The sequence below is a fragment of the Lactuca sativa genome, chromosome 6 (assembly GCF_002870075.4).
Source record: "Lactuca sativa cultivar Salinas chromosome 6, Lsat_Salinas_v11, whole genome shotgun sequence".
Classification (NCBI taxonomy): domain Eukaryota; kingdom Viridiplantae; phylum Streptophyta; class Magnoliopsida; order Asterales; family Asteraceae; genus Lactuca; species Lactuca sativa.
The window spans coordinates 202,920,918-202,948,568 of NC_056628.2; the positions used below are offsets into that span (position 1 = coordinate 202,920,918).

At 29.5% G+C, this 27,651-nt stretch overlaps 1 protein-coding gene across 1 annotated transcript; it reads left to right on the forward strand.

The window, feature by feature from the left end:
* Positions 1 to 201: 201 nt before the first annotated feature.
* On the forward strand, positions 202 to 25,643 carry LOC111914075 (GDSL esterase/lipase At4g16230). The gene is made up of 5 exons (XM_023909817.3): positions 202 to 469; positions 571 to 701; positions 5,932 to 6,168; positions 24,988 to 25,243; positions 25,382 to 25,643. Exons 1-5 carry the CDS (start codon positions 238 to 240, stop codon positions 25,603 to 25,605), a joined length of 1,080 nt encoding a protein of 359 aa, XP_023765585.1. The 5' UTR covers positions 202 to 237; the 3' UTR covers positions 25,606 to 25,643.
* Positions 25,644 to 27,651: the final 2,008 nt, after the last annotated feature.

Below are 27,651 nucleotides of genomic sequence, written 5' to 3' on the forward strand. Positions count from 1 at the left end.
TTTTTGTATATACAAAAAAAGTATTTTCGAAAGGAGATTTTTACCAAAACTCATGCTTTTATACCGACATGAACCTCTTGCCAAGGAACCCAAAAGAAACATAAACTTAAATCTATGGACGAATTCATCATTAGACATCTCATTATTTTTCTCAACGTGATCGAGTATCATCCCTCAACCCGGATCATTACTAATCTTTCTTCAAAAATTTCTTGGAGGAAATTATTGGTTAGATTAATGTCTTGCTGTTGTTCCTGTATAACAAACATCTTCATCGTCTTGGTTTGTATGAACACGTGCATGGCTCAAAACTTTTCTGCAATCTTTATTTTCGGTGATTCACTTGTAGATGTGGGTAACAATAACTACATAACAACATTTGCTAAGGCGAATTATGAGCCCGTCGGGATTGATTTTGGGAAGCCAACAGGAAGATTTACGAATGGAAGAACTGTTTGTGACATATTAGGTAACTCAATCTTTTCCATATATTGTTCATCCATATTTAAAAGCTATTGTCTTTGTAGTTTATTTAGTTTCATTCTTATTAAGGTTTGTTAATTACCTCAGGTCAATCATTGGGTTTCAAACATTTTCCTCCACCATACCTAGCTCCAACCACCTGTGGTTCTGTAGTTCTTGATGGCGTAAATTATGCTTCTGGTGCTGGTGGAATTCTTGATGAATCGGGAGCAAACTACGTAAGCCCTATAAAACTGTATACTATACAATGGCTTTTTCTTATGATTACATGAATTTTAGAGGGTTTATGATGTAGATGAGCCGGTAGACAAATGGACAAAATATGATGATTCGCTGAAATTTGAAAAAGTCATAAGGTGGTGCTAATTTTATTAGAAAAACCATGTGAATTTTCACGAATTTTGCCCATGTGTGTGAAATTTCTTTAGAGAGTGTTTGGATTATTTTTCAAAAGGATTTTTTGACTTTTAGTTTTTTTAAAAAGTTAAAAGCTTGAAAATATGTTTGGCAATTCTAAAAATCTTTTTTTATAATGACTTTTTGGCAAAAAAAAAAAAAAAAAGAGTGATTTTAAAAGCTAGAAATTATGACTTTTTTGTGACTTTTGGCTTTTTAGCCTTTGCTTCCTCAAAAAATAATCCAAACACATTTTAAAACTTTCTTTTGCAAAAACCTATAAGACAAAAAATCCTTTTATTGAAAAGGATTTTTTAGGCTAAAAAGCAATTCCAAACACCCTCTTAATTTGCAGTATTAAACACTAGTTGTAAGACCCATGTAATATATGAGTTAATTTAAAAAAATTAAATATAAATATCAAAAGGTTTGAAAACTTTGAATTTATAAGAAAATAAAAAAAATTAATAAATTATTATAATTGAAATGTTTTTTTTATCTTAATAAATAAAAAAAACTAATGAGCTTTAATTTGAAAATTTTGTAATTAAAAGGTAAGTTCATTAATAAAATTGATATCTATTTATTACTACATTTATTGCAATTATTACATTAAAATATTATGTGAAATTTAATAAAATAGAAAAACTCATAAAATGATGTGGAAAAAAATTTAATTCAAAATAACCAAAAAATAATATTTGACAAATCGAATAAGAGTGTGACATTTGACAAAAATAGATACATTTATTAGAGAAGATTCTAACTAAGAGCATACATAATACAATAATACAATACTAGCTTATTAGCAATTTTTCCAAAAGATTTTTGAAACCAATAAACTATTAAAAACTGTAAAATAAATTTTTAATTATTTATTATTTTTTTAAACAAAGATTTTTGGACAAACTTATAATTTTATAAGTTATTGTCACAATCTTTTCAATGGTTAGAGTGAGTTTATAGATTTTCATCGGTTATAAATAAATAATTTATCCAAACAATAAGCAAAAAGATAAAACTCTCTTATTATAAAAATAATGAATTTTTTAATTAAAAATACCAAAATAAGAAATTTATTTATTATAGATGCTTTAATTTTTGCATTTTAATAAAGGAGAATTTTGTATATATTTTTGATAAATATTAAAATATTATATTTGTCCAACTTAATTTCTAAACATAAACATAATGTTTATCCTTTTAACTTTCAAAATATTATATTTAACCTAATAATTATTTTTAATTATATTTTTATCATTCTATAATCAACTTTTATATTTCAAAATTGTTATAAGTATAAAAAATATAGATTGACCACATTGCCCCTAAATATCAAAACCTAACTGAATCTAGACATCTGATCATATGAACAACGCATGGATTTTTCCCATAGCCTTCAACATCCCCATCCGTACATAGAATGTTTACAATGATAAAAATACATAATTTTCTGATTTCATTACACGAGTTGCATACCGCTTGACACATAGACTTGAATTAGGTACAACGATTTCTGTTATTTTATTTTTTCAATATCAAGTTTTATTTTTTTCAAAATTATGTTTTTTTTGTCAAGTATTAATCCATGTAATACATTTCTACGATTTTTTTAATTGATTCATCTTGAAAAAAATAGTACAATTTAAGTCGTTTTTTTAGGTATATATGTAATCAACTTTACAAAAATAAACTAATCAAATGATAATAATAAAAGATTAAGGATTAGACGAAGTAATTAGACAAATTTATATTATCATTATAAAAAAAAGTTTTATTTAATATTAAAATATCATATTTATCCAATTTAATTTTTAAATATTATATATATTTTTTAAAAAATTTAAAATATCATATTTACCCAAAAAAATTATAAACACTTTTATAATCTTATTAAATACATAGTTTAATCAACTGACTATTATACAATCTTGTAGATCTATGTTTAAAATATCACCTATACCGTTTATAAAATTTTTAAATATCATATTTATTCAAATCGTTTTCGGTATATGTGATGGAGGAATTAAGAATACATCTAATCCTTAATCTTTTTTTATTATAATTGATTAGTTTATTTTTGTAAAGTTGATTACATATATACCTAAACTAGTTGTGAAACCCGTATATTATACGGGTTGATTAAATAAAATGTTAAATAGAAACGATTAAATGATAAGTTTATTTGAATTTGAAATTTAAAATAAATAAAAATTATGAGAAAAAAAACATGCAAAAAATAAATAAGTTAAAATTATTGTTTAGTTATCAGACCCGTATACTAAACAGGTTAATTATAACAAAATGTTAAACACAAAAGTTTAAACTGTAAATTTATTTAAAATTGAAATTAAAATTTAAATATAAATTTTGAAATTAATATCATTATGGTAGGTTTAATTTATGGAAACAAATTAATAATATATTAGAAATGGAAAAAATGAAATAAATGACAAGTGTAAAATAAATATATTTCTAAATTATGACAAAATGACATGTGGCAAATTGAATGAGAGAAGAACATGTGACAAAATCATTCTTATTTATTAGGGTAGATGTATTTAATAAGATTATAAAAGTGTTTATAATTTTTTTGGGTAAACATGATATTTTAAATTTTTTAAAAAATATATATATATAATATTTAAAAATTAAATTGGATAAATATGATATTTTAATATTAAATAAAACTTTTTTTTTATAATGATAATATAAATTTGTCTAATTACTTCGTGTAATCAGCTCACATGTGCACACTCGCTAGCTAAGTACAATCTACATTGTTAAAAGTGTGACAGTACAAGACATATTCGGGAAAAAAAGAAACTTTGATCAATTTTTCCATTTTATATTACTTATAAAATATGTTAGATTGTGAAACAATAGTTAGTATTTTTTTTAATTAGTTAAAGGGAAAAATCCACAAATTGAAAGGCTCTATTTATTTAACGACTAAATTATTTTTTATTTTTAATAAAATTTTAAGTTAATTTGATCATTCTTGAAACAGTTAAAAAAATCATAGTAACATATTACTTATTTAATATAAACAATTATTACATATCTCTACATGATACCCCAAATACACAGATATTGAATATACTATTTAATTTGTTTTGGATAGTTATGTACATGTAATTATTATTACAATTATTGTAATAAATAAATAAAAAAACAAAACTTGGTCTCCATGTAATGGTTTAAAGAAGATCAAAATAAGCTAAATGGAATGTTGATCCGAAATCCGGAACATCATATTGAAATTAGTCAAAAAAAATATTTTTTTTTTTGGTCCGGAATACCTCATTCCGGACAAAGTGGTTATTTTTGCAAAAAAAAAAAGTTATTTTTTTTTCAAACATACATTAAAAAGTGGCTAGATTACTTAATTTCCCAAATTACATTGTTCATATTTTCATTAAGATGCTAAAAGATCCAATGTTTTAAAAACCGGTTTTTTAGTTGAACCGATATGGTGACCGGTTCACGGTTCAACCGGTTCGACCGTCGGATTAACCAGTTTCTATAGTTTTCATGTTTTTTTTTTCTTAAATTTTATTTTCCTACATATACATACATATATAAATTATGAATTTGATATTTATAAGTTCAAACATTAAAAATACACATAAAAATATGTTGTAGATGAATTCAAATACATTAAAATAACACATAACCATAAGTTTTAGTGTTTATATCAATCCATATATGTCAGAAAGAAAATAAAGTATAATACCGAAACGAAATATAGGTTTAGATGAATACAAACATATCAAAAAACATTATAATATTTACCATATGTTTTTATTTAGAGAAAACTAAATAGATTTGAAAAAAATTATCAAAGTTTATTATGTAAATTATTCATTTTCATGTGTTTTTATTCGGTTTAACCGGTTCAACCGGGTTTTTCTAAAAACCGGCCGGTTCAATCTGGTTCAGAAATCAATGTAAAACCGGTGATAGTTGAACCGCTCCTTCTTACGGTTCCCGGTCCAACCGGTTCGACCGGTCGGTTCAAACCGGTTTTTAAAACATTGAAAAGATCGTAAACAAACAAATATAAGCAAACATATATTAACATATATTAATTGATGTTGTAAAAATTGGTCTATGTGACGACACCTAGGTGTTTGGCGGGTCTTACTGTTGACGATTAATGCTAATGGTCCAATTAATCGGAGGCGGTCATCGTCGGTCCTTGACGGTATAGATAGTCCAAGCCGATGAAAAAGTAAGACATGCAAGAGTTTTACAACAATTTCCTGATTAGTCAATTTAAGATAATCGTTAAGTAAAAATAAAGTCAATCCGTTAGTCTAAAACTATGAGGTTTGGTGATTTTACTATTTAAAAACTTGAATATGTCAAATTTTATAGTTATTTACTTATTTTTGTAGGATATATGTAATATTTTTTTTAAAATAAATTCTATTACAAGGTCATCATCTAGACAAGTTAGTCATTTGACCCTTATCAACCATCAGACTACCGTCTAACAACTCTAACAATTTTGATATGAACATAAACAAAAATAGATATACGTATATAAAGGAAAATAAATGAACACCAACATCAAAATCAATAACCTTAAAACTCAATTTGGATGTAGTTAGTAGTTCTACTTTTGATATTTTATCAAATCTAGTAAGTACAACTTAAACAATTCTATAAGCTCTATTTGCACTTTCACTATTTGTATAATACTATATAGATGTAGTATAAAAGGAATGAGCATAGACGGCTACATAAACAAATAAACATAAATAAACATTCGAGAATGTAAATTAACAAGAGAAACCGTTGTAGTTATTCATTCGTTGATCTAAATGAAAAAATTGTTTTTATGTTCGTGCCCTTATTAAATAAATGAACATAAATGAGCTTCTTATAGAACAATTTCTTGAGTTATTTACTAAACGTTCGGATAGAATGAATTTCCAATGTGACAATGAAAAAAAGTTCAACTTTTTTATCGATTGAAATGAAGTTTCATTGATGCTTTTCTTTTTGCCGTAATAAAGCTAGCATTACTTTTGTTTTCTTTTAAAGATTGGCAGAATCGCTATGGATGCGCAACTCGACAATTTTGCAAAGACGAGACTCGACATAATCTCAATCTTAGGCGCTCCTAAAGCACTTAATTTGTTCGCTACTGCTCTCTTCACAGTAACAATGGGCTCCAACGATTTTATCAATAACTACTTCATTCTACCAGGTCATTCGCACCCGGTGCCTTCGAAAACTTTCATTAAATCCATGATTTCAGCATTTAGAAGACAACTTACGGTAACTTACTCCATCCAGCTACATATATTTTTCTATCTCTAACCAATAAATGATTTTATATATTTGACCTAAACAATGTTGAAAAGTTGACCTAAAAAGGTCGTATTTCAAACAAGTCTAGTAAAACTGTAAAAAAGTGGGTATCTTATATAAGGAAACCAAATACATAAAAAACTTTGGTGGTGAAAATTTATAGTTGTTTGTACATCTGATTTTTAAAATAAAAGAGGTTGAAATGAAGATTTGAGGAAAGTTGAAAAATGATCCAACCAGGCAATCATATTTTATTATATTACATTGTGTTTATGGATATGAATGGATGATATATGAGAGAAATGGAGATATTTATGATTCGTTTAGTTTTTAGGAAACTTTTACGAGACCCGGTGATCATAGGATGACCCAGATGGGGCCAAAGCGTTTAACTGACCAAGGGAGCATGGGAACCCTATGGGGTTCCTAAGGCGAAAGGCACAAGATAACCAGAGGAGATATCACTCTTGGTGTTAGGCACAACCAAAGGATATGGGGAAAGAGATGAGAAGTGAGAGAAAGGAAAATGGGAGAATAGGAGGAATATCTTCAGGGTTGAGGATGTTATAGTAAGAAGGAGGAAGAAAGTGATGAAAGTTATTCAAGAGGAAGTAATCTTTATCAAAAACCATATGTCGTGGGACGATCACTTTTTGAGTCATTAGATCAAGGCATATATAGTCGTGGTGGTTCGAACTTGGTCCAGATAGACGCATACAGATGATATTGGAGAAAGTTTAATTGTGTTACTTAGTAGATGACGTGATAGGGTAGAAACCCAAACACCTATCAATGAAAGTATAAGGGAAAGAAGACAAAAATCATCTCAAATTGAGGTTTTGAGAGCTAAAGGTGAGGTAAGTAATAGACTTAGAGTACGGACATGCACAAGTAATGCTTCAGTCTAAAAAAATATGGTGTGCATTAAACGTTCAACCTTTCCATTTTGATGAAAAGTATATGGACATGAAAACCAAAATTTGATACCATTAGATTTGAGAAATTCCAATGGTTGTTGGTTATTTAACTCACGTCCATTGTTGTATTGGAAATGCCAAATATCGGTTTCAAGTGATTTGAGACATAAGCACAAAAATTTTAAAAATCATAAAAAGTCATATGTGATACGTTAAGGAAACACCCATTAAAAATGTGAAAAAGAATTTAACAATAAAATATAATATTTAAATCAGAGTGTATTAATTAAACAAGCGCAAATTTTTTTAGTTGAAGAAAAAAAAAGGAAACTTACAATGTTTGCCAAGTTTATATGCATGGCCAAGTAGACAACTTATTTAAAGAATTAAAAATAAAAAAAATGAGATTGCAAAGACCGGAGGATACACATGCCAAGGTGTCAGAAGACAACGATACTAAGTAGGGAGTGACTAATATTGAGTGACTGTTGATTGTTGAAGACGGGAGAACCCGGTACAAATCACCAAGGGTATTTCAACATTAGACAATAGCACATGATTTAAGATCCTTAGCAGAAAAACCAAAATATCAAATTTCAACATAAACGAAATTAATATTAGTAAATTGACAAACATACAAAAATATTTAACATTTTTTTTTGAGATAACATGTTTTTAAAAAATATAGTTTTGCGAAAAAAGGAAAAAAAAAAATTGTACCCGTGTGGTTATTGGAAACAAAAGACCATTATCAACTATGATAAATTTAGGTGCTGTTTGTTTTTTCGAAGAGAAAATTTATTAAGTCTGTGAACCATCTCTTCAATCATCTGTAGCAGAAGAGGTGGAACAAACGACTGCCACATATAATAAGAAGCATGTTTGTTTTTTAACATCTACAAACTGTTGCAGTAAGCTGAAATTTAAATAAATTAATTTTATAAACTAAAAATAGTTTTCAACACCGAAATTGTAATAATTATAGTCTTAAAACATTGAAAAAAAATACTAAAAAGAACATGTAAAAAAACAAAAATATAAAACTTTTTTAAAAAAACTTTAAAAAAATATAAAAGAAGCTAACAATTTTATTCTAGAAAAAAACTAATTGTAAAAAACATAAAATAATAATAATAATAATAATAATAATAATAATAATAATAATAATAATAATAATAATAAAGTATTGCAAACGATGTCTACAAAATTCGTAAAAAGTTACACACATTAAAAATGATGCAACTGAAACCGAAAATATTATTAACAGAAACGGTAAAAAAAATTTAAAAATCGAAGGTTTTTTTTTTTTTTTAAATCAAGTTAAAAAAATTTGTGGAAACTATAAAAAGAAATTGTATGAAATCCGTAAATAAAATGTTAAGTTGTTGTTTTTTTTTTTTTTAAAGTTAAAAAAAATAAGTTATACTAAAACTCTAAAAAAAACATTGGAAAAAATGAAAGTTGAATAGGATTGAAGAGACAAGTCAAGTGCTATGCCACGCAGCACATGCACTCGACTTTCAAAGTCTGGCTGGATGGGAATGATTTCTGGGGAAGAAGCCCCGGCTGCCATGCCAACTCGATCTAAGGTGGGAAGGGATCCAGACCTTTCTTGAGAAGATGGTCTTCTATAGTTTAAACATCTCGACTTTAGAACAAAACTACTTTCTTTCTACCATGTCGCCATCGAAGGCCTGACTTAAAACATTGACTTGGGTCTTGCAGCTGCCAACCTTCAAAGTAGGAGTTCGGGATCTTGTCATGAGCATGCTCCAGAGAAGGCTTTTTTCCTTTATTTATCTACCTGTGAGCGAGGATGATCTTCTTCATGATTGGCTAAGTCCGAAAGCTGCAAGAAAAGGGGGCCAGAGAGAAGTTCTTTTCATCACCTCCTTTGGCTCTTATTGGTTCTCTTCATGATGATTGGTCAGGGCCTTTGTTCCCTCTTTTAAGTAGAGAGATGTTCCCGGAAAGAGGAAGTGGAATGGTCATTAGAAGGAGGTGAAGGGCTTAACAGCGCCTGACGGGAATAAGAAAATAAGGAAATTGGGTCGGGTTTGGTCATTCATTCTTGTTTTTTTGGGATTGAAGGATAAATTACAAGCAAGTCGTGTTTGGAGCGAACGAATCTAGAACCCTAGAGGAAGTTTTCTCCTCGTACGGCTCGAGAAAAAATGATTTGAAGTCTTCCAAAAAACAAACTGTTGCGAGAGGGAAAGTGTTGCGCGTGTGCTGTTGAAGAGGTTTTAAAAAAAAAACAAACAACACCTTAGAGTTACTGAGTTACTGAAGTTAGGTTGGTTGTTGTCGGCTGATATTGGGGTAGAGGTGGCATCATTGGCTAAAAAAGAAGGGTATCAGAAGGAAATGAAAGTTTTTGGACTAGGGCTAAAGCCGAGGCTACTTGGTGTAGCCGAGAAGTGTTGTAGAGTCGTGTACTCTCGAAAAACGCTTAACTGTTCCCTAAAATTATTGCATATTGAGATTGATTTGGATTTTTTTGTCCTACAAAAGGGTTAGGGACATCATAAGTACTAGAATTACCCTTGGAAATAGCCCGATGATTTTTACAATTTTTAATCCACTTAATTTTCAATTTTACAGATGTGTTTGTGGTGGAGTATCAAACCAATTTTTGTGATGTATTTGTATCATCTAATAAGCCAGAGTTCTCTTTCATGAAGTATCCGCATAACCAGTTCAACTTTGTTAATAGTAGAGTCTACATTTTCAAGAGCACATGCAAGATTATTGAGTGAATGACACACGATAATATAATTGATAAGGCCCCCTTTTTGGTGTTGCAAAACTGATATTATAGTTAAAGCATTCGAGACATTTTATTATCTTAAGAATAATTCGTCAAGTTTGTCTCATTGGTCTTTAGTAGTGCAGTTATCACTTGAGTTAATCTGAAGCAAATTTGGGTCACATATGGAGTAGAACTACGATTTCACCATAGAGTCAATGGACTCCTAATCCTCGTCATCGTCACGAAAGGGTTTTGAGTTGATAGAAATATGATGTAATACTTTTTACCCGTACAAACGTCTTGAAAAATACATCGCTAGAGTTTCTACTTAGAACCATTAACAATTAATTTGAAACTAAACTAGGAGTACACCTTGGTAACAACATAAACATATTAATGTGATGGTCGAACAATGGTCAGGATGGCGACATGAGTAGACATAGTAGTACAATCGAAAAAAAAAAAAAAGTAAAATACAAAATCAGAACACAAAGATCAAGAATTTTACCATATAAGGAGGAATATTAACATTCAAACTGCATTATCTTGATGGTAAACCATTATGCCAGAGAGGATATGAGTAGTGGCATGTGAGACGTAGGTATAAGTAGAGATCATTATGGAGCAACGACATACATTCCAAAGGTGTTGTTGGAAGACAATAGTTAATGTTGATGTGGCATGTCTATGACTTCAAGAAAAATAAAGGAGCGTGGGTGGTAGCCTTCCTGGCTCAATACCATGTATGAATATGAAATCCCTGTAGGATTTATACTATATTACTCATGGTATAATATATATATATATATATATATATATATATATATATATATATATATATATATATATATATATATATATATATATTATAAATATATATATATATATATATATATATATATATATATATATATATAAAATATATATATATATATATATATATATATATATATATATATATATATATATATATATATATATATATATATATATATATATTATAAAACAGACCTTAAACCTGACCTATCAATGGAACAGATTTTGACTCTAATTTTATCGAATTCCATAAGGAATATATATATATATATATATATATATATATATATATATATAGAGAGAGAGAGAGAGAGAGAGAGAGAGAGAGAGAGAGTGTACACACTAAGTTACTTCCCATTGCCTACCGGTAAATACCTATCAGATATGATTGGCGACTATTTGATTTCCCTTAATTTTAGGAGTGGCAATTTATGACACGACACGACATGACAAAAATACACGACACGAAATGAAATTGAGACGAAACTGAAATTTGAATTCGTGTTCGTGTTAACTGTAAAAATACGATTTCGTGTCGTGTTGTGTTCGTATTCATAATTTGACATGAAATTGACATGATTTAGTAGTTCTTTATCGTGTTTGTCGTGTTTTTCGTGTTATTTGATAAAGTATTTATTAAATAAACTAGTTTTTAGTGTATGATATATTTTCATGTCGTGTCGTGTTTGTCGTTTTTTAATTCGTTCGTTTTCGTGTTAGTTAAAAAAACACGACATTGTGTAGTGTCGTGTTTGTGTTACATAAAACATTGTCATGTCGTGTCGTGTCAGACAGAAACACGAAACGATAGCACGATTTGCCACCCCTACTTAATTTCTTTAAAAACCTTCATTAATCGTCAAAATTTTGTAACTTTAGTATTGTAAAATGGCCAGGTTAGCATGTTGGTATTCATTAATTCTGTCGATATGAATATGTATTCGATTATTGAAAACCATAAAGGTTAATTGAGTTCAAATTTTCAAATTTATTAAAAGGTCTTTGATTAAAAGTAATTCGCTTCAAATCTACCAAATTGACAGATCTAGCTTTAGTCATATACATTGAAAATAATATTAAATAAAATATATTTTAATACATCAGTGAAGATGTATATAATCAAATTACTTTAAGGTAATCATAATTGTTAATGCCCAAGTGCATACATTTGCTAATTTGGTTGTCTAACAAGGGTCCAAAACTCAAAATTTTGAATAGAGTAAATTACACGAATGGTTCCCTATGGTTTGGAGTAATTTACATACTTGGTCTCTAATTTATCTTTTTAACTCGAAAGGTCCTTACTGTTTGTTTTTGTTACGCGCTTGGTCCATACTATTTATTTTTGTTATGCTCTTGATCTCTGTCTTACCTAAAAAAAACTATTATTTAAATAGAGAAAAATGATGATGTAGACAATGTGATGTTAGAGGGGTGGGGTTGGGAAGTGTTTATTTAAATAAATTAAAAAATAAAGGAAAAAACTAGTCTTTTTAGGTAAGATAGTAACCAAACTCGTAACAAAAACAAACAATAAGAATCTTCCGAGTTAAAAAAATAAGTTAGGGACTAAACACGTAAATTACTCTAAACCATAGGGACCATTCGTGTAATTTACTCTTTTGAATATGGATGTTAAAAAGTAATGTGGGATCCTTTCCCATGTGGTACTCGTCTCGTATATGTGTATTTGTTTAAAACAATAGGGAGTGGGGGCAATCTTAACTCCCGTTTTTATTTCAGGGGCAGGGGCGAGTCGAAACCCCTATTGAAGGCCCCATTAATATATATATATATATATATATATATATATATATATATATATATATATATATATATATATATATATATATATCAGTGTCGTAAAAATCCCGATTAGATCCCAATTAATCTTCGATTAATCCCTAGGCGCTAGTTGACCGATATGAGAGCGCCTAACGATTAATCCATGCATACAAAATGACTGAAACAGTAGAATCCGATGAAATTTTAATACTTTGAAGAAGTTATATCTCAATCGAAACTATTTGAGGTATGATTAGTGTTGTATTTATCATATTAACCTATTTTGTTATGATATTAGTGGTATTTATGAACTTTTATATGATATTAGTCATATTTAATTTTTTAAAATCTAACAAATTAGCAATTAATGGTCCCCGATTAATCTCCGACTAGCCGATTAATCCCTTGGCCCCAGTCAACCGACTAGCTAACGTCGAACGATTTTTACAACCTTGATATATATATATATATATATATATATATATATATATATATATATATATATATATATATAATAAACAATAATATGATTTTCACTTGCCAAATTTATGAAAAAAACATGTCTTAAAGTTGTTTGTAATATGTAAAACTCTGTTATAAATAACTATTTGTTACCCAAAAATTAACTTCTTTTAGCCCAAACAATAACTTCGTTTAGCCCAAAGAAGGTAGCCCCAAATCAATCACATAGGTGGGGGGGGGGGTGTGGGTCGGGGGATACAACCCTCGTCCTGTTTGCCCCCGTTGAGATCCCTAACTTTGAAATTTGAATTATCGAAATTTGGATAGAGGACACATGGTTATCCAACTAGAAAACAAAAACAAAAGCATACTATAAACATATCTTTATAAAAACCGAAAAACAAACACAAACACCGCAAGACCAAACTGGTCTAAAATCGAGACTGGAAAAAATGGACCGTTCTAATAACGATCTGGGTCCAACCCTTGTAGGTCTAGGTATATGTTGGTGAGAGACCCCTACGATATTAGAGTTTGTGACATGTGTATGTGTTTGTTTTCTTTGAATTATATTGGAGAGCGGAAGATCGTCATAGGCCCAATAAAAGCTTAAAACACTTAGAAAATAAATTATAACATCGTCTCTAGCCTCAAATTCTGATTTCTAGATATACTAGGATCGCTACTTCTCGATGTAGTTATACTATTTTAATGCCTATACATACTTCATATAATGATCTTCTATGGATCCCTCTTAAGGACCAATATCTAGTATCCAAAACTACTCATATAGGGAATCTAATGTATTTCTACTTTCATCATAACTATTATTATAGTCGATTGTTTTTTACGTTATTAATACATAACACCATCTTGATCACACCAATCATATGTTGGTGATTTCAGTGTCACCATATCATTTTAAGTAACTAGAACTAACATGTAAGCTAAAGGGCTTCATAATTTGTACTCTAATATATGTACGGGGTTGTGTGGAGTGGACACATGTATAAGATCGAATTAGAAGCCGGTTCGACGACTAGTCGGGGGTCCGAGGGCAGCGCCCCTGGGTCCGGGGTTTCCAAAGGGGCAACTCCCCTAGCGGGGTCCAAGGGGCAGGGCCTCTGGCTGGGGTCACCGAATTTTACATATGGGAACATAGTGAAAATTTTAATTTCTTGAGGGCGATTATAGCAAAACTAACGAAACTTGTTAGTTTTGGTAACCCTAAATCCTCATTAAATCCGAATTATCATGACTTGCTTCCAAAACAACTAATGACAGCCCAACCCTAATGAAACTCTAATCTTGTTTAATATATAAACAGTTCTTCCTCTTCAGAAGAGGGTTACGATCTTAAGCTCTCGTTTTTCATCATACTTTCACAGAATCCTCTAGCATATTGGCTTACGATTTCTATACCTACAATCGTTAGTGTACATTTGGATTATCCTATGCTGAATTTCTTGTAACCCATACATAGGGTAGAAATATCAGTTCGGAAAGTGATATCACGATCCAAGTTGGTATCCAGATCTCCACCACAAACCCTAAATTTCCCTACATCATATACTTAAAATAGTAAAGTAAATGGATACAAATCATGTACGTCATGCTCTATAAATTCAACATGTGTGCCTTTGTGATTTTTTATTACCGTATCTCATGTACATGTTCGTATGGCATTTCCGTTTTTATCGTCTTAGGTTGGAGTGAGACAAGATGGGAAGCGGGTTGGGCATTACCATCAATGTCACCATTCCGTTGTGGGTGGTACCATGGTTTTTTTTTTTTTTTTTTTTTTTTGTGGGTTGAGCAACATGGCTAACCCGTTGCTCTCACTCGTTTTTACTCATCTCCACTTGTATCTTATGCATGATAACTTATTACAAAAGGTTCGAGACGGCCGATTTTTGTGAAACCCTGAGACCATTTTTTTTCCTAATGAAATATTCTAATTTTGTAAAAAAATATTGTTCATACGTTTTACATTGAAATATTCTAAAAAAACATAATATTAAAATATTATAAATATTATATTTTTACGAATACTAGAACATTAGAATATTTTACTAGAAAAAATTAGTCTCATAATCTTACAAAATTAAGTTCGTCTCAAATGAACTTGTTAGGTTCATTTTAAGGTTAGGTTCATTTGAGACAGACTTATATTTACGTGACCGTGGGTCCATTATTTCTAATGAAATATTATAATATTCTATTGTTTATAAACCTATAATATATGTAATATCCTAATATTGTTAACATATTTTACACTGAAATATTCAAAAAACATATAATGTTAGAATATTAAGCATATTATATTTACGAACACTAGAATATTAGAATATTTTAATAGAAAAAATTGGTCTTCCGGTCTCATAAAATTATATATATATATATATATATATATATATATATATATATATATATATATATATATATATATATATATATATATATATATATATATAGACTTAGGTTCAAATGTTTTCACTATCTATTGTGTGTATGTATGATTAATTCTGGACCAATCATTTTAGTTATTTTAAGAAAGTAACTAATGCATATTAAATGCTGAAAATGTAATTAATATCCATTATATCTTCAACATGTAATATGCATTAATTACTTTTTAATATTCGTAACCAACAAGCCACATAAACCCTATTTAGTTTTCTTTCCTTTATTTCCAGCTAATTGTAAGACCCGAATACTATACGAATTAATTAAAAATGACGAGATTACACGGATGATGATATGTTGACTAAAATAATCCCAATAAATTAGGAATCAAGAATATATATCTTTATTAGAAAATAAAGCATCAAACAACTCTTAAAACAACTCTTAGCTCGGTGTCTATGTCTTGAGTTTAAATCCTTTTGAGGACATATTCTTCCTTGCGCGTTGCATTTATTTTTCAAATCAAAATAACAAGTTGACGTGGCAGCCATGTCATATCCATATCTAAAGTGAAAAGCACCAGAAAATGAAGTGTAGATAAAATTTAATTTAAAATTACTATAAAATGACATGTATCAAAATACATGAAAAAATGACATGAATCAGAAATAAAAAAATGGCTTTATTTATTAAAGTAGATACTTCCACCCTATAACATATGATCTGGCATCGTTTCCATATCTTTTAATTATTATAACTTGTTACAAAAATAATTAAGACATTTAATAAGTTATATATATATATATATATATATATATATATATATATATATATATATATATATATATATATATATATATATATAGAGAGAGAGAGAGAGAGAGAGAGAGATATGAGGGTTCAAATGAAAAAAAATGTTAAGAACAAGGGAATGAATCTGAACCATTCATTTTGAATCTTCTGTTTAAATGCTCCAGCGTACTGGTAGGACTAAATAGATTTTATTCGTATATGAATACATATTCAAATATGAATAACTATACTTATTCATATATGAATATGTGCATTCATATATGAATTTCTAAGAATAAGCATATTCATATATGAATAAGTATGTGTCTGTTCACAAGTGATTGTTATCTAAATATGATGGTTGGTGGCGGTGACAGTGGTAGTGGAGGTTGTGGCAATGGTGGAGGCGGTTACGGTGATATCGGTGGTGGTGTCAGTGGTGATGGTGGTGGACATGATGAGAAAGGTGGTGGCATCGATGACGAAGGTGGTTGCACGAGTAGTGGCGGCGGTGGCAATGGTGGTGACGGGGATACCAGAGGTGGTGGTATTAGTTGTGTTAGGGGTGGTGGCCGGGGTAGCGGTGGCGGTAGAAATGGTGGTGGCGGGGTTACAAGAGGTGGTGGTCTACTATATTATAAAACATATTAGGCATATTTTAAATTTTCAAAGGATAAGATACAAATTTTTTTGTACAAATCAGTTATACATAAATAAATCATTAATACTTGCTCAAAGTTTGAATACTTAAATTAAAAAATTTAATTTTGAGCAAAATAACCATTTTATGATACTAAATTTATCTATATAAATTAATTTGCATTTCTTAAATTAGATACCAATAATAATTATTAATTTACATCATATGTATAAACAGATAATATAAATATAAGTTCTAAACATAAATATTTTATTTAAAATGGTAATTGTTTTGTTACATAATAACTAATAATAAAATTTAATAATTATTTCCCCATAAGAAAACTAATCGTTAAAAGAGCTATTTTATCGTTGTTACTTTGTGCGGGCACACATCTTGTATATTCGAGAATTCGATTTGGACACCGCGTTATTTGTCATCTGAAATTGGACACTGCATTTTTTTTTTTTTTTTTATAATTCTGACCACTTGACCGGTCAACCCGGGTGTCTGCTGACGTGGCAAGATAACGTGTTAGTTTTGATGATATGACATGTTGGCAAGACATGATGATGTTATGAAATTGAAAATAATTACACAAAAGACACTAAGTTTTCACTTTTTCGATTTTGACACTAAATTAATTTTTTTAATCAATTTTAACACCTTTTTTTGTTGATAATCGAACATCATTTTTTATATTTTTGTTCATTTTTAACAATTTTTCATTTGAAACCGTATAAATAATTTTATTTTTGCATTTGAATATATATTATTTTTATTTAAAAACAATATTTGTTTTTGTATAAATATAATGTTTGTTTTACATTCAAACCGTAATGTTATGTATAAATATGTATTAGTTATATTGTAACCGTATTTTTTCATTAAATACGTAACTTTAAAATGAGTTTAGTGTTGTAAAATGCACAGTCATATAAACTAAGGGTTGTGCTATAAGTACACCCCTTAACAAACTTTACCCTCCTAATATGAGTCTAATCAATCATTTACTTTTGATTTGACATTATTTTTTTGTTTCTTTCCTTTTTGTTATTTTTCTTTTCTTTTATATTTTAATCTTGTTATTATTATTATTATTATTATTATAAATTTCGATAACCATATAAAATTCAAATGACATTTTAAATTTCGGACAATATTATAAAATTCGAACGGCTATATAAAATGGAACAAAACAAATTTTGTCTTTATTTTAGAAACAAACCGATACCATTATCGTCTATTGATAAATTACAATTCATCCTAACCATTATGTAATGGTTGATTAGAAGGAGCATATCATGTTTTGTCCGGACTTCTCCGTACATATAAATCAGAATATTTGGCAGCATGGGTATACAATTGCTCAACTAAATGTTTTCAATCTGCATAACGCACCACGCAAATGTAATACCAATTTAATTAATATCCGTGATAAATAAAGACAAACTTTGCTTTTGTTCCGTTTTATATAACCATTCAAATTTTATAATGTTATCCAAATTTTTAATGTCGTCCGAATTTTATATGGTTATCGAAATTTATAATAATAATAATAATAATAATAATAATAATAATAATATAATAATAATAATAATAATAATAATAATAATAATAATAATAATAAATGAATAACTAAATAAAAAATAAAATAGAATTAAAAAAACAAAATAAGAAAAAATCAACACAAAAAAAAAAACATCAAATCAAATCAGAGGTGAAATTAAAAAAAGGGGAGTTATTCATAGCATTAGCCATAAACTAATGTGATTTGGAGATTTAATTATTTGCTTTTCCTTATGGTCCCTCACATTTCCTTTTTAATTTCTCGCCATTTGTTTTTGTTGTTTTTATTAAATTTTTGGTTTAAGTGTTTTTTTATAATCTTTTGAGAAGTTACATTTTATATACTTTCTGAAACACCCCAAATGTTCAAACAAAATTTTCATTTTAAAATCACATAAATCTCATCAACACATTTCACAAAATCCCAACAATATCAAATTATCAAAAACACATATTCATAATTGTTTGGATAAAATCCAAGATCCTCAAAACATAACTCCATCTTGTGTGTACAATCAAGCCGATGCCTTCCCGTTGTCCTGAGAAGTACCTGAAACACATAACACATAACACGGTAAACACGAAGCTTAGTGAGTTCCCCAAAATACCACACACATCTCATTAGCCTCTCATGGCTATATCTCGAATAAGACCCTCTGGTTAATATGTCTCAGTAGAACCCTCCGGTCCCACAATTCGGGTAGACCCTCCGGTCCTGACTCAGTAAAGCTCAGAATAATACACAACATAAATAACAAAGACATAATGCAGGATATCACGATACTCAATAAAACATATAAGACCATCCTGTCACACAAAATTACCACTCAAGGTAAGTTTAGTGAGAAGACTCACCTCGTAAGTAAGAAAAGAAAACCGCATACCCCTCGAATGGTCCAATCCCCGCCTACATGTCATAAGTATCTCTAATTAACACTTAAAATCATAACTCTAAATAAACCAAGCTATCCTCTCTCTAACTCTTCGGATGGGTACAAGATCATTTTACCCCTCCGTGGTCTCCATAATCCCTGTCTTGACCAAACCCTAAAAGTCAACATAAGTCAACACTCGAGTCAACAGTCCATGTTGACCCAACTCTTCGGGTGCATCTATGTGAGCCAACGAGTTCCCTCGTTTCTTCAGCAATGTCGCGAAAATCCAACTTAACTCATCGAGTTGTCTTATCAACTCGCGGAGTTACATATGTCCAGTCTCGTCGGGGGGAAAACCCTAGCTGACTCGTCGAGTTAGATCATCAACTCGTCGAGTCCCTTAAGTCTATTTTCTCATTCAGACGTTTTAAGGTAGAGTTACAACCCCAAACTCAAGATCTAGCCTCCCAAGGCTGAGATACCACGTAAAGCTGCAAACTTTACGTCCATGCATGGCACTTAGGGCTTGAAATGCCAAAACAAGTTCCATTTAGAGTCCTAAGCATAAAAGCTTTCCTCTAGCTGACTCGTCGAGTTAGATCATCAACTCGTCGAGTCCCTTAAGTCTATTTTCTCATTCAGACGTTTTAAGGTAGAGTTACAACCCCAAACTCAAGATCTAGCCTCCCAAGGCTGAGATACCACGTAAAGCTGCAAACTTTACGTCCATGCATGGCACTTAGGGCTTGAAATGCCAAAACAAGTTCCATTTAGAGTCCTAAGCATAAAAGCTTTCCTCTAGCTTGATAAAGCTTGGACTTTTGGGCTCAAGGGACCTCGTAAGGTCTGAATCTGTAGTCTCAATCTCTTAGCAAGCTCAAAATACTCAAAGTCTCAAGGAAAGATGGAAAAAGCCCTAAAACTTCCTAAACACGAGATCTAATGAAAATAATGAGCAAGGTGGTGACTTTTACCTTTAAACAGATGGATCCAACAATCCTTTATCGTTCCAATCCTTGATACTCTTCTCTTCTCTTCCAAAAGTCCACTAGAATGCCCAAAGTCAGCTCTTCTTTCTCTCTTAAATCAATCTAAACGATTACGGTTTCACACAGGGGATAAGGTGACATGAGAGGCAAAAATGTGGGCTTAAGGTCCTTTAAATAGGACACAACCCCGAAAAATTAAGGGTTCCTATCACAACGCCAACTCGTCGAGTTGGTTGTAAAACCCAAATGACCAAATCTTTCTCTACTCGACGAGTTAGGGCCCCTAACTCGTCGAGTTGCTCAGTCAAAATCATGAAAATTATATAAATATTATATCTGAGAGTCGGGATGTTACATTTTCTTATTATTATTATTATTATTATTATTATTATTATTATTATTATTATTTTTCAGAAAATCAATTTTTACAATGTTGCTTTATATGGATTTTCTTTTTATAAATTTATCACTTTTAAGGACTTTGCTTTTTTACAAATATTTTTCCAATCCTCGTATTATATGTGTTTTAAAATCTTTTGTAGCGCTTTTTTCTCCGAATCTTTTTTACGCATTTAGTTTTTAACTTTTTTTAGACAATCAATTTTTACAAAGATTTTTATATCTTTTTGTGTATATATTTGATTTTTTTTTAAATTCATAAAAGATCGGATTATCTCATTATTTATTGAGTAAATTAGGTCCCTGCGTTTTAGTCAAATTCGTAATTTTGGTCTTTAAGTTTAAAAACTGATAGGATGCATCCCTATGGTTTATGAATATTGTAGTTTATGTCATTGTTTCATATAAGAAGACTAACTTACTATTTCTTTTTCTTTTTCTTTTTCTTTTAACAATTTATTATTATTATTATTATTATTATTATTATTATTATTATTATTATTATCCGAAAAAACCTAAACTCAACCCAATTGCCAGACTTAGTCATGGGTAGGGCTGCAAATGAACCGAACAAAACGAACAAAGGGCTGTTTATGTTCCTTCGTTTAAATTATCCTAACAAACGAACGAATATGAACGGATAAACGAAAAAGTTTTTCTTGTTTATGTTCGTTCGTCTAACAAATTACATTGTTCACATTCGTTTGTTTATGTTCATGAACATGCTAAACGCACGAACATAAATGAACAAAGATAAACAAACACAATTAAACATATATGAACATAAACAAACATATAATATAATAATGTAACAAAAAAAATTTGAACATATATAAACATAAATAAACTTAAACGAACGTTCATGAACATAAATAAACGAATGTGACAATTGTTCATGTTCTTTCGTCTAACTAAATGTAAAAGAATTTGTGCTCATATTCATTCATTTATTAAATAAACGAACTTCCGCCGAACGATTTACTGAACGTTAAGTTTGTTTACAATTGTACTCATAGGTTTACAACTGATAGTTTTTCTACAAAACAAATGGTTTGTTTTTCCAATTTGAGGATATAGACAAGTGTCAACCGACATTGTGGATTTGTGGTAACATAGTTAGTTAAAATTGAGATATTATAGAAATGGTTAAGTATATAAAAGACTAGGTGTGAGACCCATGTATTACATGAGTTTATTTAAAAAAAATTAAATATAAAACTTTAACAATTTAAAAATTTTGAATTTATAAGAAAAATGAGAAATTTTTTGAATTATTAAAATAAATGAGACTTTAATGTTTTGAATACATTACATATATAAACAATTTCTAATAAATACCTTACATATATATTATCTTATTTATTAAATGTGAAATTTTAATTTAATAAAATAAAAAATACAATAAAATGACAAGTGGAAAATAGAAAATTTAAAAATTCTAGAAAATACCATGTGTCTAAATGAAGGAGAAGAGGACATGTGACAAAAAAAACTTTCATTTATTATAGTAGATTATTTGTGTTTTTTTGGATTAAATACAACTTTGATTTTTCTTCTACAAAAATTCTTTATCCTTTTTATATATTTGATTTTTCCAACCCCCTCCCTTTTTCCCGAAAACAATCACAATTTTTTTTTGATTGTTTTTGCTCGTAATTCCTATATTTTTCATGTTGTTATAGTTGACGGTATTCGTCTATTTTTGAAAATTGTAATATGATTGAGATTTTTTTTAAAAACGATACCGTGTCTAAATGGCAAAACATATATATATATATATATATATATATATATATATATATATATATATATATATATATATATATATATATATATATATATAAAAGATGCACAAAGATTGAAGCAAGTGAATAATAATGATTTAAGCCGACATGGTATCTTAAATCGCATGGAGTTTGGAAGTTTTCTTTCTGCTTGATTCTTAAAAAAAGCTATGGTGCCAAGCCAAGTTAGACGGCTGGTATTCACCTCTTAGCTCTCCTTTAACATATAAAGATTTTGAAATGTATTTTGCCAATAAGAATTGAACATCTTAATTATTAGACAAAACCTCATAAATGGTCAATGTAGTTTCAAAACTTTTAACGAATAGTCTTACTCCCACATAAAAAGACTTTTATATCATTTTAAATTTATTTTACATTTTCTTTTTGACTAATTTTACATTTAAAAGAATTCTTTTTTAAATAAAAATATTAAAACACTTACCCCATCCTATCCTACACTACCCCTTGCCTCTCCCTTTTCAGTCGACGCCCCCCATTACCACCACCGCCACCACCAGTTTCCACCACCATCGCCATCATCAACTTCCAACTATGGGACCATCATATACCGAGCAACGCAACTATCACATAACGTCGTCCACCACCACCGACTACCCCTCAACGGACCATCACAAAACACCACCATCACTACATACCATCACAAAACACCACCACCATTGTCTACTAGTATCGCCATCATCAACTCCCACTACCGTCAGACCACCTTTAACATCTTCCAACCAACATTTTCATAAACCACCCAACTCCCATGCATCACCACATATCCATCAGCATCGCACATTACCAACTAGCCCACCTTTCCTTATTTCTGATCAAATGCGGCTAAAAGGGCACTCCCTTATACTCACCTTCCATTGATGTTACCACCACAAATCAATCATTCACAAGTTGAGCTTAAACACACACACACACACACACACACACATATATATATATATATATATATTAAACCTAGAAATTAGTCACAAAAATATGTTTCCATGAAGGAAATACACCTAGATGAAATCAAAGGGTTTAGTTTCTCGATTGTGATGATATTAAACCTAGAAATCAGCATTAAAATTTGATTTTTGGTTCCATTATGAAAATCAAATATTTGTAATCAAAGGGTGGCCGATTTTGGAAATGAAGATGGTAGTGATGTTTGTTTCTTCTTCCCAAATGGTGGTGGCTGTTTCCGATTTTATCTTTTCCTAATTTATTATCCGATCATTTTTCTTGTCCTTCGATCTTAACTTTTATCTCTATAGCAACTACTATTGCTTCCTTATTCCAGATTCAATATCTAAGTCATCAGCGATGGATGGGGAAACCACCATAACGGAGGAAATCACCGGTGATCTTGGAGAAAGAGATGGAAGCAACAAAGGTTATGGAGAAGAGGAACAATGCAACATGGGTGAGATTGAGATTCATTTTCATTTAAAGAAAATTAATTGTAGAAAAATTTAAAAAGGGAAAATAAGTCTTTTTATGTCGGGAATTGACTATTTGTTAAAAATTTGAAACAACATGGACTATTTGTTAAAAGTTTTGAAACCACAAACACTGTCTATGAGATTTTCCAAACATAGAGACAATGCACTAAATTTCTGAAAATCGGGCCGTTTATAAGGCTTTGTCTAATTATTATATACTAGTTTATAAAATTAATTAAACTTTCATAATAAAAACTCAAAACTATTAATCAGTTATTTCAAATAAATTATTAATTTAGAGATATTTTTTAGTTATATAAAATTACAATAGTTGATTTAAATAAATATATGAAATTATATCACTTTATAATATATATTAATTTTATTTTTTATTTTAATGTTATTACTTTAATGTAATTACATTATGAAATTTAAATTTTGAAATTCGAAATGAAGAATTAATTATTAAGTTAATGTAATTAGAGTGGAAAATTTAAAATTTAAAATTTAAAATAAAGATTTAATAGGTTGACATGTGACATGATAAGTGACATATAATATTAATGATGATTTCTAATATTGTGACACTTATCAATTGACAAATAAACTTTTTTATTTATTAAAATACATATTTTTCCACAAGAAATTAGACATGTCAAGCTAAGTTAGACCGTTCGTTTAGATTTATGAAACACAAATGCTCATATGAATGATGTTTTCATTCATATTTAATTCTCATTTCTAAATTATATTTATTAATTTATCAAACTATGTTCTCTAAAATACAAATTCCTCTTGTCATGGAGCTCGTTGATTATAGAGTCTTATCCCAAAAGTGAGGTATTGTGTTCTTGGTATGCTTTATTTATTGTTAGTGTTCCATTATTAATTTGTAACGTGTGACCTTATGGTGGTATGTGTGTATCTATTATAGAGTATGATTTATCGATATTCAAAATACATAATAATTTAAATAGCTACATAAATTATACATGAGCTTGCCTACTAAAAAGGCTAAAAAGACAAAAGTAAGTCATCATTATTTTTTCTTTAGATATGAAGGTTAATTCCTCTAGAATTATCAAATTTTGTATCCATAGTAATTCAACTTTTTATAAAATTTACTTGAATTGGGAGTCTTTTGTTTATTATAAATAGAGACTTTATCATATGGGTGCTCGAAAGATTCTCGTTACAAATGTTCCTCCGGTTGGATGTTGCCCGTTTGAAAGAGATTTTAATCAACACTCCGGACAAGTGTGTGTGAAATTTCAAAATCTATTGGTGCAAAAATACAACAACCAATTGAAATGGATGCTCAAAGAACTTACGAACACGCTTAAAGGATCGACATTCGTCTATGCAGATGTATATCATATCTTCGATGACATAATGAAAAACTATGGATCATACGGTGAGTAAATTGTATGTGAAAGGCATAAAAGTACCATACATAAATATAAGTAATTTCATTCCGATTTGATGGATTGTGGCATTTTTGGAAGGAAATCTTATTTATGTAACTTATTAATTTTTTTTTCTCTTCTTGTAGATTTTGAAAACGTTGATAATGCATGTTGTCACATGTCACGCTTACATAGTGGTTTAGCTCCATGCCTACCACATGCTACTATTTGCCCAAATAGATCAAAGTATCTCTTTTGGGACTCATATCATGTTACTGAAAGCGCTAATCTTATCGTAGCAAAACGTATATTGGATGGAGATTCTATTGACATTTCGCCGATTAACATACATACACTTTCAAAGACATGAGAAGTGAGACAAAATATGAATGGTTGTATCATAAAATATTTTAGTCGAGTATACTCTTTTGGACTTGTTTAGTTGCAAAAATGGAGTTATCGAAGTAGACATGTTTAACATGATTGATATGTAGTATAATGGAAAAATATATAATTAAGTTATCATTAACTATAAAATTACAAAAACACTTTCACATGGAGATACTTTCTAGAATTGTGTTTAATGAAGCCATGAATCATTTAAGGAGCAACCAATCAAGTTTTATTCTTCCTACCGAATCAAATGAAGTATGTCTTCTTATTTTCTTATTACTCTTAATGGAAAAACTTTCTTAATGGACTAGTGGGATTATCCACTTTTTTATCATTAGTTTGGAGTAGGGATGCAAACAGGGCGGATATTTCCGGATAATGTAATAACCGTCCCAAACCCCACCGGATACACAGGGAACCAACGAATATCCATTTAGTAAAAAAAGTAAAATATTTTTATAAATATAAATATATAAAACACAGATAATCACAATAATTAAAACATTCAACAATTCATATTTTATTCTCGTAAACAAAATAGTAATAAAAAGATAAACACGATGTTCTCATGTCTCTTAAAGAACTAGAATAAAGACAATATTTTTTTTCATAAACTAAGTATCAAAATCCATAAAGCTTGGATCGACTTCATCATCTTTGCAAAATGTTTTTCTTTATTTGAATGTGCACCTAGCAATAAAACTAAAAAAAAATATTAGTATTGTTACAAAATATTTTATGTTAAAAAAGTTTAAAATAAAATATATAAAATGGTTGGGATATAGAAAACCATACCTAATTTCTGATCCCATAGCCAATTTTGTACACAAATCAATGTTTTCATTGTATTCGCATGAAGCCTATTACGATGAGGAATGACATGTCTTCCACAGGTACTAAAGGTTGATTCGGAAGAAATTGTTGGCACCGATATAGCAAAGACATCTCTAACAACTCATTGCAAAGTAGGATATTTAAGAGTTAAGACCGTTAGTCTTCTATAACACCCCTACTTTTAACTTTCCAAATTTACTATGGTTGTCCAATTACTGTAAAATTCAATCATAGTAAAATCTGATTTTACAAAAACCTTTCCATTTAGTTTATAAGAGTTACAATTGTTTGCTATTACAACAAAATATCAACAACCATAGTAAAAGATAAGGGATCAGACCACCTGTAGACTTCGCTAAGCCTTCTATAAGCCTTATCAATCAACATCTCTCTAAGAGTTACTTTGATACCTAAGTACATAGCACATCTAAAAATAACATGAAATTCGAAAAGACATGTGAGCTACATGAGTTTTAACCGAATAAAACAATGCAAACGGGCTTTCAATATAACAATTAAAACATACTAGAAATCTTTTAACATTTAACTATCATAGTAATAAAAAGTGAGGAATCCCACATTCCCAAAACATAACCTTTCATATAAAACTGTACACACAAGGATTTCATATCCCAAAACATAACCTTATAGATAACACTACCCTCCAAAACATAATCATGCATATAAGACTACATTGAAAGCATAATCCTGCAAATAAGACTACACTTCAAACATAATCCTGCAGATAAGACTGCACCTATAGATATAACTATGCATATAAGAGTACGCTCACATATATAACCCTGAACGGGACTAAATGTCCCAAAACATAAAATTGGACATACGAGAATCAATACCTATAATTAGTCCATATTCAAATATTTACTATCCATGAGAACATCAATTATACTGAAGCCAATGTGGAATAATTACTTCTTGTCACTTTGTCCTGCTACCAGGACCTATAAACTAGGTTATCTATATGAATTATAACCATAACCTATAATTAGGTGACCTGTGACCATAACCTGTCACTAGGAAACTCGTAATTGTAATCTGTCACTAGGTTATACAACATGAATACATTCATTGACAACTACTACATACGAGAAATAATATCTCGATAATTTTCATGTGTCCCAAATTGTACTCTCCAATACTCAATGTGGAGTATCTCACATAATGCATT